General features: G+C 57.8%; 1 protein-coding gene across 1 annotated transcript in view; it reads left to right on the forward strand.

Moving 5' to 3' along the window:
* LOC119239464 (protein Daple-like) overlaps window positions 1–18858 on the forward strand; it is a 109323-nt gene that overhangs the window by 43991 nt on the left and 46474 nt on the right. Inside the window, exons 4-10 of the mRNA XM_037504040.2 lie at window positions 383–452; window positions 13846–13904; window positions 14667–14750; window positions 16465–16605; window positions 17033–17217; window positions 17836–17917; window positions 18280–18438. Of these exons, the coding sequence (XP_037359937.1) occupies window positions 383–452; window positions 13846–13904; window positions 14667–14750; window positions 16465–16605; window positions 17033–17217; window positions 17836–17917; window positions 18280–18438 (780 nt within the window). The remainder of the gene's footprint in view (window positions 1–382; window positions 453–13845; window positions 13905–14666; window positions 14751–16464; window positions 16606–17032; window positions 17218–17835; window positions 17918–18279; window positions 18439–18858) is intronic.

Consider the following 18858-nt stretch of genomic DNA (forward strand, 5'->3'; position numbering starts at 1 on the left):
GAAAGACTCCGTGGCATCTCTTTAATCTTTATTCTGCTTGTTTTTTTTAATCGCACAGCCAGCCATACAATAGAAATAATCAAGAACATCCTTTTCAGAGAAACTCCTGGTCCTGCGTATCCGTGCATTTCCCGCATCTGTTTATTCCCGGGGTCAGCGCGTGGACGGGACGTGAGGTTTGTTTGGTGGTGATGACCCAGGCAGTGCAGACAGCCTCCGACTTACGTCTCTTTCCGTCCTAAAGGCCCCTGCTGTGGCACGGTGTCTTCAGCGCTCCCTTGGGTGGCCGTGTGCTCATCCAGTGCCTGGTTAAGCTGAAACTTGCTGAATCATTATTTTTGTTTCCTGTTCTTAAGGTGTCTTTCCCCCTTTGTTTCTGTAGGAAGTTCTCCAGCAGCTGATCGTCATGAATTTGCCCAATGTTTTGCAGATTGGCAAGGACCCGCTGTCTGGTAAGTACCCCCCCCCAACCCCCACGTCCCGCGGCGCCTGGGCAGTGCCCGCAGCTGTGGGCACCGAGCTCTGACTGCCAGCTTGGAGCCGGCCCAGTGAGAACACGTGGTTACCTTGGGGAGATTTGAAAGGGTGGGTTTATTACCCAAAGGCATCAGACCAAGAGCGAGTGTCTCCCCACCCTCCGGGCCAGAGCAGAGGCGGGCAGACGAGGCCCCGGCGTCCCCGGGCACCAAGGAGCCCGCGTCAATGGCGTCTCTCCTCGGTGAATGCGGCATCAGTGACTCTGTGTGTGGTACCTGTTGGCAGGAAAGTCAGACTCTCACGTGGAAGCTCACATCTGTCTCCTGCTGGGACCTGGGACGCTGTGCCCCCCGGGGCAGGCCTCGGGGTTGGCCCTTGGGACTCTCCTCCCCTCTCCTGCTGGCCTTCGGGGCCTGAGTCCTGGTCTCGGACACTTGGTGTGACTTGCAAAGACCAAATGAGTTGTCCTGCTGGACATTTTCCAGAAAGTTGGGGCTTAATTCTGATGCCAAACTCAAGGGCTGAGCTCACCGGGCAAGGGGCCTCACCCCCTCCAGCTCCGGGCCCCTCCCTGCACGGCGTTTCTGGGTCTGGGGCCTCCTGGCAAGGGCAAGGGCTCCCTAAAGGGAGGCGGTCACGAGGTGTCTCCTCAACGCTCTCCCGGGGCCTGGCCGCCCTTGATCTTGTCTGCAGCTGCGGAGGCTGATGTTGCCTTGAGACGCAAGGGCGCGTGTCCCAGTGACCAGCCGAGGCCATCTCGGGAGGAGCGGCTCCCGTTCGGTGCTGTGCCCGGACAGCAGCAGCTTCTGGGGCGCCGGGCCAGGTGTGCTGCGTGGACGCACCGGGCTCCCGCGGGAGGGGAGGCAGCTGGCCAGCGAGCGCCCGTGTCTGCGAGGGCCAGCAGGACGAGATGCCCTTGACCTCCCCTGTCTTCACACGCCGGCCCTTGACCACCCGCAGCCCTGACCTGGTTTGCAGAGTCCACCCTCCTGGCGGCTCTTGGCAGCGATCACCCCCCTGCCTGGACTCTGTGCACCAGTAACAGGGACTGTTGGGTTCACCACCACCACCCCCCACCCCGGCCCTCCTTTTGGGGCGTGTGTTTCCTGGCTTGATGTCACTGTTCCCCCAGTAGAGCGTGTCAGATGCTCCAGGGCCAGCCGCAGCCCTGCGCCCCGCGGGCAGTCAGGATCCCCGTGATTTCTATGGTAACTTCTGGAAAGCGGGGGTCTGCTTTGCTGAGCAGCTGTATTGTCTGTCCTGACTATTTGGGGGGCTGGTGTTAAGGGGGGAGAGGAGAGATGCCTGAGTGGCTGGGGCTTCGGGCTTTGTTCTGTTCCCTCTGCTCTGGAGGCGGCTGTGAGCACGCAGAGGGCCGGGGAGGGGGGAGCTCCCGGAGCCCTGACTCCACCGCGTGCGGGTGTCACGCGTGCGTTCAGAAGTCGAGGTGACCTGGGTATTTATCTGAGGAATGTGCCGCCGCTGCTTGAGAAGGTGTCTGCTCCCCGCTGCTCCTCGAAGCACAGTGTACGGCGGGAGGTGGGGGGGGCGGTGGATAGAGGAGACGCACGTGTGTGCAGGGGGTGTGTGCAGGGGGTGTGTGCAGGGGGTGTGCTCCGCTTGGCGGTGCTGGAGGTGAGCGCTTGCCCATTGTGACAACATGAGGCCTGAGGGAGTGATGCTAAGTGAGATAAGTCAGAAGAAGAAAGACAGAAACCGATAATTTTAGTCATTTGTGAAAAACTACCAAAGCAAACAAATAAGCCCCTAAACTGACTATAGAATGGGGGTGCCTGAGGGGAGGGGGGAGGGGTGGCACTGGCAGAGGAGTCCGTGCGTGGACTTCGTTGGGGGTGGTGGGTGTGGTGTGAGACACACAGTTGTCCAGGGGAGAAGCTGGAGTGTTGCGCCCCATGGAGTGTTGTGAACCTGTATTACTTAAAAAAAAAAGTAGATCTGGGGCTCCCTGGGGGCGCAGGGGTAAAGTCTCAGCACTGTGGAGTTATCAGCAGCCTCTGCAGGACGAGTTCTATGCCCGGCCAGGGAGCTACCCGCAGGGCGCGGCAGACCTCTCCTGTCTTCCCGCTGCTCCCCTCAGCAGTGGGTTTCAGTAGATCTGCCTGTTCTGCTCCCCACTCTGTCTCTGTTGGATCCTCTCACCCCCCACACCTCTGGCCTGTACCCCAGCTCTTGTATGCATAAATAAATAACTCTTTTTTTAAAAAAGGATATCTGAAAATGTGCTTTTGGGAGTTGTAGTTGTGTTGCCCCCACCCAGGTGAGAGTGGAGACTCCTGGTTTAAGGGACAAGCTCTCAGGCACTCCTCCCATAGGCAGGGGGCCCCCCATCTCAGGCACAGCCTGCCAGCCCTGGCCCGTGCTCTGCCTCCTCACCTGCCACGGCAGCGGCAAGTGGCTCGGCTGAACCCAAAATACACCCTTTCCCCCCACCCAACCACCCCCCGCCTCATCATCTGTCCTTGTCCTGCGTCTCTCTCCCCCCGCCCATGTCAGTGTCCCCCATCCGGCTGCATCTGGAGACGCCCCTTGTTGGTCAGGCACCCCACGGCCGAGGGCTCCAGCCTCTTTCTGAACCGCGTGGGGTGCGAGACTGCCTAGGGAGAGGACAGGTCCCCACGTCTGGTACCAAACAGAGACATCAGCAGAGGTGTAGATGCTGATTTTTTTGTAAACAGCTTTACGGAGGGGTGATTTCCAGGCCGTGAGGTGCTCCCACCCTCAGCCTGCAGCGCGTGATTTGCCCCCATAAATGTACAGAACCGTGCGGCCGCCGCAGTAGCTTCAGAACCTACGACTGTGCCCTGTGACGCGAGCGTCCCCGGCGCCCAGTGGGGTGCGCTGGGAGAGGGCGGGAGAGTCCATCCAGCCCCGAGACCCCCAGGCCAGGCCCCCATGGCCGCGGCTGCAACAGGCTGCCCCGAGAGCGGAGGGGGTGGGGGGGCTGCCTCGCCCCCAGGTCGGCCCGAGGGATGAGCCTTGGGCCGGTGCGTGGAGGTCTGGCAGGGGTCCCGGAGCCTTGGAGACCGGGGCGGGGGGCGCGCCACCAGCATGAAGTCGCCCACACGCGCGCCAGAGGCGGGGAGCCTTAGTTATGGGAGTGTTTTTCTCTTTTTAAGTTTTAAAAATAGATGTGCGGAGCATTTGGGTTTCTTTCTAAATAAAGAACAAAGCCGGTTTCTTCTCTGTGCCTGCCTGGAAGGCTGGGGGCGGCTTTTCTTCTTTTTCGCTAACTGCGCACACCTCTCGGGAGCTCGCCCTGGTGCTCCCCGTGGCCGATGCTGACGCTGCGCTGTTAGTTAAAACGTGTCACGGTTTGGGGAGATCTTTTGGTTTCGGCCAGTGCACCAGGGTGGACGCAGGTGCCAGGGACAGGACAGACCCCGGCAGGGGAGCTAGTCCCGCCCCCCGCGCCCAGCTCACAGACAGGGACCCTGAAAGATCCCGGGACTCCCCCTTCCTCTGACCTAGAAAAGGAGGTGCCGCGGCTCGAACTGCCGGGAGAGCGTGTGCCTCTAACTCTCCTCCTGGGCCACGGGACCGTGTGTTCTTCTGCCCCGGGTGGGATCCGGGTCAGCTCAGCGAATGGAGAAAGCACGCCGTGCGCTTTAAATCGCTTCCCGATCTCTCCCGGGGTCTGCCCCTTCCGGCCCAGAGCCCGCAGGCTCAGATTTCCTGTTTTGTGCCTCGAATCTCGGGATTTCCTCTCTGACTGTCCGTGGTTTTCAACTGTCTCCCCTGGTCACCCCCTCCCTGGGAAAGCACTGGGGACTCTGGGTCTTGGGCAGACTACGCCCCGCTTTCCTGTGTAGTGCTTGGAGGAAAGGTCTTCCCTTGGCCGGGCCTTTTGGACGCCCAGGACTGGGTGCTGCGGGATCCTGCCCGTCTGTCTGGTCTCACGCATGCTGGCCCGGCGGGGACCCGGGTTCCACCTGTGGACACCAGAGCGCGTCTCCCCCGCGTCCTCCCTGGCTCCTGCCACGCCACGCTTGCCTGGACGGCAGACCACCGCCTGGGGACCGGCTGCTGCTCCGGCTCTCCCCTGCAGGCTGGTCTCACCCCGGCAGCAGGGCCTCGTAGTCTGTCACTCTTCTGCTCCAGCCCTGCTGGCACTAGGGCTGCGCGCTGGCTGTTCCCTCTGCCCAGAATGATTTCCCTAGATATTCAAGCACAGCTCCTTCAAGGTTTGCTCAAATGCCGCCTTAGTGCAGCCCCCCGACCTCCCTGAGGACAGTGGACGCCCTGCTCTGCCAGTTTTCATAACTTGTATCACCTGATAGACTATATATTTTTTCATGTCTCTTGCATGGCTTATTTCTCCCGCTCTAGGATGTAACTTCCCATGAGAGCCGGAATCTTTGGGGTTTTGTTGTTGTTGATAACGTCGCAGTCTCTAGAACAGGGTCTAGCACCTGGTCGCCGCTTTCTGTCTCCTCTGCCCACTTCCCCACTCCTTGCTGGTCAGTGGTCGGGGCCGAATCAGAGTGGTTCCCACCCACCATCACACGTATGGCTCCCCCAGGCTGGAGGGGAGGTCCTGAAAACTGCCCTCACCCCACCATCTTGCCGGTGAAGCATCCATTAAACATATGGTTTATCAAAGAGAAAAACCCACCAGAAGTTGTCTGAGCGCCAGGGCATCACGGCCGCTGCGTCTGTGAAAGAATGGGCCAGAACTGGGCCAGCGCCAGGCCCCCTTCAGGCTCTGGTTTCTTAGCAGCAGGCCTGTCTCTGTCTCTCTCTCTCTCTGTCTCTCTCTCTCTCTCTCTCTCACACACACACACACACACACACACACACACACACACACAATTTGTCTGACAGGGTGTTAGCAAATTAATTTTTGTGATGCGCCCTAGCAGACCCATGATGGAAGGGAGCAGTGATTTTCTCCTGAGGTTTGCACGTCCAAGCCTGGAATCGTTTTCAAATGTGTAAGTTGCTGACCCCACCTCGGTTGTTGAGAAGGAAGAGAGGAGCCACAGGTACTGAGACTCAGCCCAGCGAGGGCTGGAAACCCCCTCAGAGGTGCACAGCTGGGGCCCGTAGGAAAGATACATTTATCACCATAAACTGCACAGAGGGTCCTTTGTGTGGACCACCGGCTTCCACTGTTACCTGCCCCACTGTTTCCTGGATTCCTTTTTTTTTTTTTTTTGTGGGACCCTCGCCGGCGGCTGGGGAACGAACCAGCGCTGCAGAGGCTGCGGGCAGCCTCACAACCCAGCGCTCAACTGCTGCGCCACCAGGGGAGGCCTTGTTTCCTGTATTCTAAATCCCAGGCCAGATTCCTGGGTCCCGGAGGGCCGGACCCCACATCCACTCTGCACAGTCCAGTCTGTGGAGACAGCTGGAGCCTTTGAGAATGGTTGGGATTTTGTTGATTGCTATTCAGTGGCCTGGCCCTCTGCCCTCAGTTTCTCCCTTTATGCTGGTTACGGGAGGGGCCTCCAGGGCACCTGTGAGTGTCCTCAGACACTTACATGGAGGACATGCCCAGGCCTGTCCTCCAGCTCTCATGCCCACGATGCTGGGCCTGGGGATGAACAGGCTGTCTCTGTTCACGCAGCCCCCACTCTGTGGTGGGCCAGGGAGGGCCGGAAAGCAACGTGCATGTGTCTGTTGCAGGGTGTGAGCGAGCTTCCCACAGAGTGCAGAGCTGGGAATGAGTTCTGCCGAGGCAGGTCAGGAAGACTTCCTGGAGGAGGCAGTATGTGGACCGGCCCTCGACAGAACATCAGAGGGGAGGAGTCCTGGTGGGACAGGCTCTGAGGAGTGGAAACATGTGGGGTCATGAGCAAAGCCCAGGGCTTGGGGAGACTGTCTTCTGCATCAGCTGGAATTCAAGTTTCAAGGCCAGAGGGAAGCAGAACTCCAAACGCCTTCAAATGTAATATTTAACCCTCTGTTTATTTGTTCTCTCGTCAAGGGCGCCCTTGTAGTGCTTTTTGTGGAAATGTTCCCCATAGCGTGCCATGTACGGCTTTGCCTTTTTTTTTTTTTTTTTTTTTTTAAATATAGAGGCATGTCTTATTTATTTATTTGTTTGTTTGTTTATTCATACAAGCTCTGGGTACAGTCAGAAGCGCAGGAGGGTGAGAGAATTCACCAGAGCCAGAGCGGGGAGCAGAGCAGGCAGAAGGACCGAAGGACACTGCTGAGGGGAGCAGCGGGCGGCAGGAGAGGTCTGCGCGCCATGTGGGACCCTCCTCCGGTGGCCGGGGAGCAGCCGGGGATCGAACCGGCGCCGCAGAGGCCGCGGGCAGCTTCGCAACCCAGCGCTCAACCGCTGCGCCACCGGGGAGGCCCCGGCTTTGCCTTTTGATGGCTCTCTGGGATGCTGTGAGGGCTGGTGCTCCTCTCTTCCGCCCCCCAGCCCTCCAGGGCAGCCGGAAGAGGGTGGAATCTGGTTCAGTGGGAGTGCTCTTCCTGCCGCTGGCCACGTTGTTTTTAAGAAGCCAAGGGGCCATCCTTGGTACGCCCTCCCCCGTACCCCCTTGGGGGTGGACAGCCTCCCGCCCAGGGTCAGTGTGTGAGTCCTGTGTCCTCCCCAACCCTCACTTGAGTTCTCCTGGACCCTCTGATCTCGTTTATATGCTCATAAACAAGAAATACATCCGTTTTTAAGTTTGCATTGGCAAATACCCACGGCCTTTTAAATAAGGCGGGAGGAAGGCAAGGAAACCCACCTGTGGGCCCTCGCCCCTGTCACGTTGCCTGTTGCAGCTTGAAGGAGCAGGCTGAGAAAAGCTTCCGCTCCTCTGAGTGGCTTCCATCCTGCCCCCTTGCTCTGGGCTGCTTGCTGGGTTCAGAAATGGGTTTTCCAGGTCACCCAGAATGTGTGTGCCTCGGGGGGCGGAGGGGGCTGCTGGGCGCTGGAGCTGAAAGCCAGCACTTTGCTGTTCGAGGACCGTGAAGGGCTTGGTTAACGCTCGGCGCCGGCCGTGTTAAGCACAGCCAGATGCCGGCCTTGCCGACAGCCCGGGGATCTGCCTGGAGACCAGACTTTGTTTGGTAAACTTCTTAGCGATGGTCTGTACACAGAGAAAATGCTCCCTGGCTCCAGCCCGCCATGGCGTCTTCCGGCAGGAGCAGCCTCTGCGGCCGCGGCCGTCCGAGGAGGAGGGAGCAGATGTTACTTGTCCAAGGTCTTTGTGCTCCCCCATCCTAGCTGCGCTTTGGCTTTCCTGCCTGGGGGTTGGGGGGGCCCTTCTCAGATACCTCCTGCTGGGGTCACCGCTTGGCCTCCACCCCAGGGCAGACTCCGGGACTCAGTTGCGTTCCCGCGGCGGGGCCTCCCTTTCTCATACTCAGTTTGGCGCTCGGAAGGGGCCGGGCTCCCGACGCCCGGGAGTGGGCTGGGCCGGCGGGCCCGGGACTTGGGTATGGTGGGCGTGCTGTGTGGGGGGCTGTGTGAGGGGCTGGGTGGGCTGTTTCACGTTGTTCGGGCCCACCTGGGCGTGGCCGCCTTGCTGTCCGGCAGAGCTGCTTGTCTGTGCACGGTGGCGTTGGGAGGTTTGGGGTGGAGGGGCCACCTGCAATGATGTAGAGGTGCTGGGCCGAGGGGACCGTGGTCAGGGTGCAGTCTGGAGACCCACGCGCCCTTGTGCCCACAGACCTGTAAATTAAGCTCAAGTCCACATTTGATGAATGTTTGTCGAATGACAAAGTGAACAGATGGGGCGTGCCTGGCTCTGCTGATGCCTTGTGGGGCCACACGTGCAGCGTTCCGGGTAGAGAGCTCGGGGAGGGTTTCCCAGGACTGGCTCCCCGGACTGTGTGGTGGCGCCTGCTTTGGCCTCTGCGGCCATGGGGTCCCAGTGTGCCCACCCATGAGGAGCTTCCTGTCCCCACTGTCCTCGGCGGTGCCCATGGAACCTGAGGTGTCCCTGATACTCGGCTCACTTAGTGTGAGCAGAACCCCAGGGGGGCCCACCAAGCTGTGCCCACGTGGTGAGTCTTAGGGCGTCATCACACCAGGGAGACATGTGCACCTCGGCGCCATTGTCACATTGGCAAGACGCCCCATCGTCGCCCTCAGAGGAATGACTGGCTTTGGAATAACAAACTGGGAGAGCACGGTGAGCGGGAGGCTCTAGCCTGAAACTCGGAGGAGAGCAGCGTGTCGGGTGATGAAGAGCATCTCTGTCTGTTTCTCTCTCCTGCCCAACGAGAAGGGGAGCAAACTGTTCTCTTTGTTCTTGGACGGAGACGTGCTGATGGTTGGCATCGCTCGCGGGGCCCACGCAGATGGAGACCTACTCTGGGCACAGGTGATGGCAGCTCTGGGGCTGGAGGTGCGGCAGGTCGGGGAAGGCCGACCCAGCCCCACGTCGGAGCCGTGACCCCACCTGCCTGAGCCCCTTGTTGGTTGGAGAAGGGGGGTTATACTGTGCTTTTGGGGTTTCTTTGGGATTAAATCAGATGATGGCATGTTGTGTTCAGGTGCCCGCAGGGGGCCTTGGGCTGCAGGAGCGAGGGGTGGGGTGGTATTAACTACCAAGCTGAGTCTGCATTTCCCTCTACTCCCACCCGGCCGCCAGCGGGTCCCGGGACCCTGAGGCTGTGGAGCCACCAGAGGTGGCTGTTTTTCTCCCCTCCCTTCCCTGCAGGTAAATCCCTCAAACGACCTCAGCCAGGCAGTGTGTGCTGCCCCGCCTTTGCCCCCTGTGTCCCCAGGCGATCATGTGTTAGTGACAGGACTGACTTTCTATATCCGGGGACCAAGAAGTGGGGACATTCAGATTTCTGCGTTTTAGAGAATCCAAGAGCAGAGCCCCAAGAGGCCCTAGAGTCACCCACCGGCATGGGGAGGCCCCTTGTCTCACGTGCCAGCTTCCTTTGCGTGGCCATGGCTGTCAGTGCTGGTGCAGAAGGGTCCTGAGGCCTCGCTGCAGGCTCTGTGGGAAGGAGCTGGGACTCGCTCCCCGTGTCTGTCACTCGTGAGATTAGGAAGCCGGGCCCTTGTCCAGTCCCGATGGAATCCAACCCCCACATTTTCACCATCGATGTACCCCACCCACCTTCCAGCATGTGTCACCACAGAGAGTTGTTTCTGTTTTAGGTGAGACTGTGAACTCTGCACCTGTCAGCGCAGCTCCCATCAGCCCAATGCCTGAGGCCATTGCCGCGGGGGAGGCTGGCCGGGGTGGCTGTCAGGGCTCCGGGAAGCAGGGAGTGAGGTTTCTGTGACTCAGCCCTTAGCTGGGCTTAGCTTGGGATTCCCCCTGGGGTTATGGGGTTGGGGGTAGACACGGGGTATCTGATGATTTTGACCCTCCCCCAGCTAATTGCTGGCTGGTGACTCTCTGTACAGAAATCCCCCTCGCTTCATACCCACCCCCACCTGCCCATCCCGCAGCTCTCACTCTGGAAACAACCACAAACTGTTTGTAATCGAACAGACACCACGTTCTCTTCCCTGTGGGCCTCGGCACAGGCTGTCCTCTGCGCCCGGACGCTCTCACCGGCCTCCCCCTGCATCTCTCCTCGCGCTCTCAGAAGCCTTAGGGGATGCTCCCTGCAAATCTTAGGGGATGCTTCCTGCAAATCGGATGTCCCTCCTCCAGGTTCCCATCCTGATCAACTTGCTGGGTTTGCCCGAATACCAAGAGATGTGCGCTCGCCTGTGGTCCCAGCCTCTCTGGTCCCGGTGGTCAGGTCGTGGATCCATCCTCTGTGCCCGGTGACGGACACACAGATTAACAAATGTGTCAGGTCCAGTCAGGGGAATCCTGCTGTTTAAAAAGATGAAAATTCTATCTTTGGGGACAAAATGATGGACCTTGAGGTGATTTTGTGAAAAGTGAAATAAACGCAAAAGCAAAAGGTGGTGACATGATGGTCTCCACTCATTTCTGGAGTGTAAAGCACCAGAGAAGACAAGCTGGCAGAACAACAAGAATAATCCTTAGGTTTTATGAAAAATACGCTGGTTTCCAGAGGGGTGGGTGCAGGAAGGCAGGCGCTCCTAGGCAGGTGGGAAGCTGTGCCCCAAAGTTCATAGTTCTAGCAACTGGTGGCAAATCAGTAACACTTGAGAAAAATTAATTCCTGGTGTCCTTGGGCTGAGCTCAGAGGACCCTGTTCTTAGCACGAAGAAGTTTCTGGGAGGACGTCATCGCTGGGGTTTCTTGCCAGCTGAACTGTGTCACCGAGCCAGCCTCGCTGGCAGGGGCCCCGCAGAGAGGCTTCGGATATGTTTTGAAACTATTCAAAACCCAGTCTGGTAGGTTTATGAAAATGGCTGTTCTTCTTACTCCTGACATCCCGAGAGAAACTGGGAATCAGCTTCCAGTGAGAAATGAGGAGCTGTTGCTTTTCTCTCTTTTGCACGGTTTCGTTAGAATCTTTGTAGGGATAAAAAATCATGAGCTGCATTTGCTATAGCAGGTGTCGTCATTCACCGAGCCCGGTGAGAGGGAGCGCAGCGCGGGTGCAGCGGGGTGAGGGGGGCCGCATTTCCCAGGGCCCTGTCGTCATCCGGCAGTTTCGTTTAAGGCATTTTTTCTCATGAAAAAGATTGTTTGGATCCCCACCCTATCACCCCCAAGGCCTCGCTCCCAGTCCCAAACCAGCCTAACAGTGCTCCGTGCTAGTGTTTTCTTGCTGACGGACGGACGGGTGCGTGGGGATGAACGGTGCGTGAGTGCCCGGTGCAGTTGTCCTGCGTGACCCCGCGTGATGCAGGGGCTGGGCAGCCGGGCCCTTTGCTCTTCCCAGAGCAGCCTCGGGGGCTTCTTGTGAGCAGGCTTCTGGGCTCTTCCTCGCTATCGGATCACCGGCGGATGCTTTTGCCACGACCGGCTCTTGTTCCCACTTGTAATTTGCTCTTTTCTTCTGCGGTGGGCAGGGAAAATGGACTGTGAGCGCCTAAATGATTCTAGAGTATGACATAATTGGGTCCTCGGGGGCCTCTCTCTGAACAGCGCACACAAAGGCTTTCTAGGTTCAACTGAATGAGGGTTGATCGACCGTGAGGGCTGATCTGAGGCCCTGAAACGCTGTCTTCCTGTGTCGCTCCGTGCTGGTGACAGCTCTGGGGCATGATCTGGGACAGGCGAAGCCTGCAGGGGGGTGGCAGCAGCGGGGAAGGGCCGATACCTGGCTGAGGGGACAGAGGCGCGCGGCCGAGTGGGCTGGCTGGGAGCTCTGTGCCTGGGAGAGCCAGGCAGGCTGCGGAGGCTCATAACAGTCAGGGGGCCCTGCCGTTCCAGGCAAAACCAAAATTAAGTGGCTGATCGATAGCAGCTCCGCACTATGGAGCAGCGAGTCACTGCGGTGATGTTGTTATGCCTGGATTGGGCCTCTGGGGCGCAGTTGAAGGCCTCTGTGGAGAAGGTCGTGGCCAGCCACGGATGATGACCTTCCCTCACTGGCAAAGAGAAGGGTCTCGCTGCGTCGATTGGTAGGAGCGGGGGCTCAGATGCTCCCCAAGGACCTCGTGATCCCGCCACCCACACATCCCACCCTCTTCAGACTGGGGGTGCCCCAGTTCTGACATTCAGCCGTTAGTGGCGTCTCCTCTCTGGAAAGGCCGTTTCTCAATGGAGAGGCGTTAGGACGAGGTGCCTGGTACCCAGCACACGCCCACACCCGGGGCCAGGGGTGAACCACAGCACCAGTCCTCGGACGCGACTTGGTATCTTATCCCGGGGCCGTCGGTGACACTTCGGGTCGTGCCAGCAGCGTGAGAGCGGGTGCTGGCGAGTGTTTCGAGAAAGCAGTGCTGCTCCCAGCACACCCTCCGCCCCCAGGCAGAGCACGAGGCGGGAATGCAGGCAACGTTGAATTTTTCACCTGAAAGTAACCCTGCGCGTCACCCAGGACGGCAGCTTCCATTTCATAGATGTGGACACCGCGGCTGAGAGGCGGGGGTGGGGTGGGGGGCCTTGTTGGCTCACCCGCTCCCGTGAGCTCGCAGACAGGCGTCCGGGTCTCTGCTTTTGTGGGACCCGCGCTGCGCCTTCTGCCTTCCGACCCCAATCAGGAGGGAGTGTGCGGCGTTGGGGGGATTGGCGGGGCAGGAAGGGCCCAGTCGGGACCCAGGGAGTCCAGCTCTGGTTAAGTGATTGAACTGATAAACAGGTGAAGACGCGTCCGGCTTCAGGCAGGACAGAGACTGTCTGCTTTTTTTGGCCCATCTGATTGGCAAAGCTAAGCACAAGTGGGAAGGCAGCGTTGGTCTGGGGTGAGAAAGTGGAGCTGGGACAGGCTGGTAGTGAGAGGGCATGGGGCTCATGGCTTCCTGCCCGGCGCTTTGGCGAGGGGGACACGCCCAAGACGAGTTCATCCTAGAGAAGTAAATAGGAGGTGCGGGAGGAATTCACCGCGAAGACGCTTTTTGTGGCACCATTTAGATTAAAATAGTAAGTGAGCTGCTCCGAGGGCACGGGCTGAATTCCAGTGCACCAAGTACGAATGGGCCCATCGAGAAGGATGTGCACATGTTGTCTGGGGTTTGCTTTCGAATAATCCAGCGGAATCAAGAAGATGTGGTCCATAGACAGCATGGACTATTACTCAGCAGTCAAAAAAGATAAACCCGTGCCATTTGCAGCAACATGGATGGCGCTGGAAGGGATCAGGCTCAGCAAAATAAGCCAGAAAGAAAAAGAAAAATACCAGATGGTCTCACTCATAGCAGGAATCTAGAAAACCTAAATAAGGGACCAGGAAAAAGACTAATTATAATAAAGTAGAAATCAACAAGCAACTATAAACTGGAGACACACTATGGAGTTGGGGGGGCGGATTGTAAGGGGACTATAGCCAAGATGAAAATGCATACATTGTGCAAAAATGAAAAATGATGTAAAAAATATATAAAATTAAAAAAAAAAAAGAAAAATCCAGCTGAACGGCGAAACTGAGAGTGGGGGGCAGGGGGCGTGGGGCGGGCCAGGCGTTGACAGCGTGGAGCTGAGTGGTGAGTAGGGGGCTTGGCGCCCCGTACCCCGCGTCTGTGTGAGGTTTCACATGCTGGAAAGAAGTTGGATACGGCCTCGTTTTCGAGTCGACAGTGATACTGATCATCTCCCATATTTTGCTTATCACACCCTAAAAAGAGGTGCCAACGTTGCAGTTCATTGACTGTCACGGAAGGTATTTCCGGTGCGTGTGAATGGAACACGGCCACAAATAGTTTTGTACAAAATTGTCACTTGGTTTAAAAAACAAATACGCCCGCATGGAGAAAACAGATGGAGCGCGAACACCTAAGCGGTGCTGCTGGGTAGAGAGTATTTTTTTTAGATTCTCTGATTTTCTCCCTTCCCAACAGCAGACATGAATCACAGTGAAGCTGCATTAACAGTTGAGCTTAATCCAGTGTGTTCTCTCTTGATTTAGGGAAGAGTATGGAGGAGATTAAGAAGGTGCTGCTGCTGGTGCTGGGCTGTGCGGTGCAGGTAGAGATGGGGGGGCCAGGTTTGGATCTGGGGGGATAGAACAGCCCCTCAGGTTGGGTAAGACGGGTGCTGCTCTCAGCCCCGCATGGCAGAAGGGCACTGCGCTCCCGGAGAGCGTGACCACCATCTAAGGTACCTTTCTGGTACCTGGGCACCTTGGGCACCAGGCTGGGAGGGGCGTTCTCTGAGGCCAAAGTACCATTAGCAAGTTGTCCCCAGTAGAGGGACATCTGGGGCAAAGATCCATGAGGTGCTCCCCCTGGGTCAAGTTTGACCAGTCACCTATTTTTTATTTTTGTAAATAAAGTTTTTTTGGAACATGATCTTTTTTTTTTTTCCCTCCATATTACCTGTGACTTTTCTGCGGAGCTGAGACCAAATGAACCCCCCAAATCTAAAATTTTTATTGTCTGCCCTTTATGGATGGAGTTTGTTCCATGCCCAGCCCCACCCTTCACCACCACCACCACCAGCCTGGCCTAAACCAGGTGTTCTCCATCCTCACCTGTTTTAGAATCACCTGGAGAGTGCGGTTAAGTGCACATTTCTGTCTTATTGCCTATGTTTGATGTAGCTGGTCTAAGCAGCTTCTAGAGAAACCTTAGTATAGGTCTGGTCGGAGGGCAAGGATTTTCTTGGTTATAAAGGAGACCAGCAGGGCTGGGGCAGGGTGGTCCACTCACTCAGCTGTGTTTGTGGCCCTGGTGGTCCATGGGTGCCCTCACTTGCAAAACTCCCCATTAACACTGTACCCCTCCGCAGTGTGAGAGGAAAGAGGAGTTTATTGAAAGAATCAAGCAGCTGGACATCGAGACCCAAGCAGGGATCGTGGCGCACATCCAGGAGGTAGGTGTGGGGCTCAGCTGTGGACACTGCTGCCTGGGAACCAGGCGACAGGCTTGCTCCACCCGGGAGAAGTTTGAAGAATACGTCACCCATTAACGATTTGCTAATTTTAGGTTGCAGACAAATTGATCCTATTTGGAAAGGTAGCCCTCAGCCAGCTAAAATAAAATTGGGGGGTGGGGGGTAAAAAAAAAATTAAAAAAAAAAAACCACCTCAATCAAGTCTTTTGCCTTCTCTTCTTGCCTAATATGGACTCAGACTATTTTTAAGAGCTGCCGAGTGGTTTAGGCTCAGAATTTGATTTACAAGCCTGAAAATGTATTCTGGCAAATGTCACTGGGCCTCGGTGGCTGATCTTTCTAGAGATTCTCTGCCTGTCAGGGACGGGGCAGAGAGCTAGCTGCCACCACTCAGGAGTCAAAACCCCAGGAGGGCCTTCTCTAGAAACCTGACCCCTGTGGTGGGGTCGGTGCGCTGAGGGCAGCCCCTCTGCCATGACCTTGGCAGAGGTGGCGTCAGCTGAGAAGGTGGTCTCCCTGGAAACCGAGTCTGTGGGGGCGACCCCCACCTGCATCCTCCCTCCAGAATAGCCGTGTGTGTTTTTATTAGCAGATATGCCTCACCCTCCCGTCTGATTGGACAGGTGAGATAAATGCATGATAAAGACACGCGCAGGGGAGTAGCAGCAGAGGCGGCTGAGCACCCAGACAGGCTGCTGCTGGGCTTGGTACCCTTGGGTGGGGTGGGGAGTCGTGAGCTGGGGTTGGAAGCAGGAGCGGAGGCAGACTGGAGGCGGCATCAGGGAGAAGGCAGGCATAGTAAATGTTCCCAGGAAGCGGGGTCAGACTGGCCACTTGTTAATTAGGCCCGGAGCTAGTCAAATTCAGTGTTGGGCTGTGGGGACTGGGCTCTGGAAGTAGTTCCCTGAAATATCCTGGTGCCCGGACCTCCCAGAAGACCCACTGACCCTCAGGGGAGGAACCTCTCACTGGAAGTTCCACCTGGAAACACCAGGTGGTCCTACGTGGCCTATGGGAATGAGATGCAGGCTTACCTGAGGCGTGCTTTACATTACAGAATGTTTCCCAAAAAATAACACAACTGTTTTATGTACCCAACATTTTGGCATAAGATTTTAACCTTTTGTCATGGTCACTTTAGATTTTATTATAAATAAGTCCTTGCTCTCCTGTCCACCACCGTCCTTACTTTTTTTCATGTTTTTTATAAAGATTTATTCATATAAGAACTGAGGTCTAGGCCAGAGGTGCAGGTGGTGAGAGGATTCACCAGAGACAGAGTGGGGAGCAGAACAGGCAGACTGACTGAAATCCACTGCTGAGGGGGGCAGCTCCCTGGCCGGGGATCAGACTCCTGCCACAGTGGCTGGCGATAGCTTGATAGCGCTGAGGCTTTAACCCCTGCACCACCGGGGAGTCCCTTTTTGTCATGTTTTAAATTGATCTTCCTTCAGTTAAAATACTGGAGGACAGTCTAGTCAGGGAAAAGCTTCTCAAAAGGAGCGCTCAGTGTCCTCGCTGAACCAGCGTTCAAACAGCAGAAGTGGTTGCTGTCACCTGCGCTGGAATGAAGACTTTGCACTTGGGACCCACAGAACATTTGTCCAAGAGGAGTTAACAGTGTCAATGCAATGAGTGAGCTTGGGGGGAGGGGCCTGCCCAGCCGTTCCAGGACATGCCCTTGTTCCTCCAGGTGACCCACAACCAGGAGAACGTGTTTGACCTGCAGTGGTTGGAGCTCCCGGATGTGGCCCCGGAGGAGCTGGAAGCCCTGTCGAGGAACATGGTGTTCCACCTCCGAAGGCTCATAGATGAGCGGGATGAGTGCACAGAGGTGCGTCTGCAGGCGCTCCACCTGCCTTCGGGGGCTGAGGGCAGGCTGGGGAGGGACCCTCATGACACAGACGGTTCTTCCTGTCTCCTCCCAAGCCCCTGTGTCCCCCCGATCCTCCCTGTCCGGCTGCAGGGGTGGGTGTGAGCCATTTTCCCTGGAGCAGATGCGCCAGCTGAGATGGGAGGAGACGTCCAACCGCGGGGCCAGCTTGGAGCCCTGTGCTGGTGCACATGCGCTCTCTGGTCTCAGGAAAGAGTCCGTTATATCCATTTTCCCTGCTTCCATCCAGGTCCTCCGTCTTCCTTGACATCTCTTTTCTTCTGCTCTCGTCTTTCATCCCCTTCCCCCCAAGTTCGGGTGCCAGCGCTCTGCTGGGCACAGGCGCGTCAGGTGAGACCCCGCCTGCTTCCCCTCTCTGTGCCTCTAGCTGATCGTGGACCTCACTCAGGAACGGGACTACCTGCAGGCGCAGCACCCGCCCAGCCCCCTCAAGTCCTCCAGCGCCGAGTCCACCCCTAGCCCCACCAGCAGTTTGTCCAGCGAGGACAAGCAGCACCTGGCCGTGGAGCTGGCGGACACCAAGGCCAGGCTGCGCCGCGTCAGGCAAGAGCTGTAAGTCTGCAGGGACTCTGGCTGCTGTTTCTGCCTTTCCTAGTGTGGGTCTCTCCACCGCAGCAAACAGGAGAGTCCCGGGTCAGGTGGGCTCCATGCTGGGCTCAGTCGCTGCCCGAGCTGGGTGACTGACCGGGAACCAGTCCCCGCTCCCCGGGCCAGTGTGTGTGCCCTGCGGGGCTCCTGCCGTGAGAAGCCACAGGTCGTCTGCACAAGCAGTGGGCCGGCCTCACGCTGGATGTCTTCCTGGCTGGCGGGAGGCTGTAGCCCCCCCATCGGGTGACCCTGCTCCCCGTTTCCTGCCGCTGGCACATGTCACTTTGCTGTCACCCGGAGCTGCCTGCCTCCACCTCCCCACCGCATCCTGGCCGTGAACTGGCGCGACTGTCTCCTCACCCTCGCGGGCAACCCGTGTCTGCTTGATGTAGTTCGAGGGCAGACGCTAGAAAGGGAGCAGAATTTTGAGTCAACCATTTTTGCAAGCCCCACATGCAGTATTTCTCTCCTTGCCCCCCCAGAGCCCCGCTCTCTACTTTCCCGTTGTGGTCTCAGTGTTGGGGCCCCCAGACGCTTGTTCTGGAAACCCTCTTACTGTGCTTCCTGCTAATCACCCCCCAGGGAGGAGAAGACAGAGCAGCTCGTGGACACCAGGCATGAGGTGGACCAGCTAGTGCTGGAGCTGCAGAAAGTCAAGCAGGAGGTGAGCTGGAAGGCATGTGGGCGTGGATGTGTGTGCGTGTGCCTATGTGTTGGGGGTGGCATGGCTGGAGACTCCCCAGTAACTGTGGCTTAGAGCTGTGGAATTGCAACATCGGGCGCTCCCAGCAAAGGCCTCTGTCTCCTCGGAGCCGAGCTGTCTGTGAGCCGGTTGTCCCAGAGCTGCATGGGGATGACTCTGTCTGAGTAGCACTGGGGGGCCCCATGGGATGCCTGCACAAGTGCCACTCAGGCCACCAGGCGTGGGATTTCCCAAGGGTGTCCTGGAAACTGCAGGGGCTTGGCCCTCCTTCCCTCCCCGGAGGGGAGCCCTAAGCTTGGTCCCCTGCTTTCACCGCCTCCCAGAACATCCAGCTGGGGGTGGACGCCAGGTCGGCCCGTGCCTACCGCGATGAGCTGGATTCCCTGCGGGAGAAGGCGAGCCGCGTGGAGAGGCTGGAGATGGAGCTGGTGCGCTGCAGGGAGAAGCTGCACGACGTGGACTTCTACAAGGCCCGCATGGAGGTGAGCGCTGAGGAGCGGGTGCTCCTCTGAGGTTCTGCTTTCTGTGTGGGCACGTTTGTTGTCAGCCCCCGTCCTGGAGTCTGCTCCCGCTCACAGGTACGTGAGGGGTCATGACCCACCTGGGGTCTTGGATGCTCTGACCACTCACCCCCGCGTCCCTGAGTCAGCAGCCAGGTCTGGGATTCTCTTCTGAGAATGTGGGCATTTGCCCCCCGGGGCCGGTCCTGGGGGCTGGAGGTAGTTGCAATGCATTGGGTGAGCTGAAGGCCGCATGTACCGAGCCAGCGTGTTTGATGGGAAGAATCACCAGCTCTCCTTGCTGCCAGCAGGCTGTCGAGGGGGCTGAATACAGATCTGGGGAGCACATGTTGCCCCCTTCCTGCGGGGGCCTCGTGCTGCTGGCGGTGAGCTGGGGTGAGG

This window comes from Talpa occidentalis, unplaced genomic scaffold (genome assembly GCF_014898055.3).
Source record: "Talpa occidentalis isolate TD23 unplaced genomic scaffold, MPIMG_talOcc4v2.1 talOcc4.11, whole genome shotgun sequence".
NCBI lineage: Eukaryota > Metazoa > Chordata > Mammalia > Eulipotyphla > Talpidae > Talpa > Talpa occidentalis.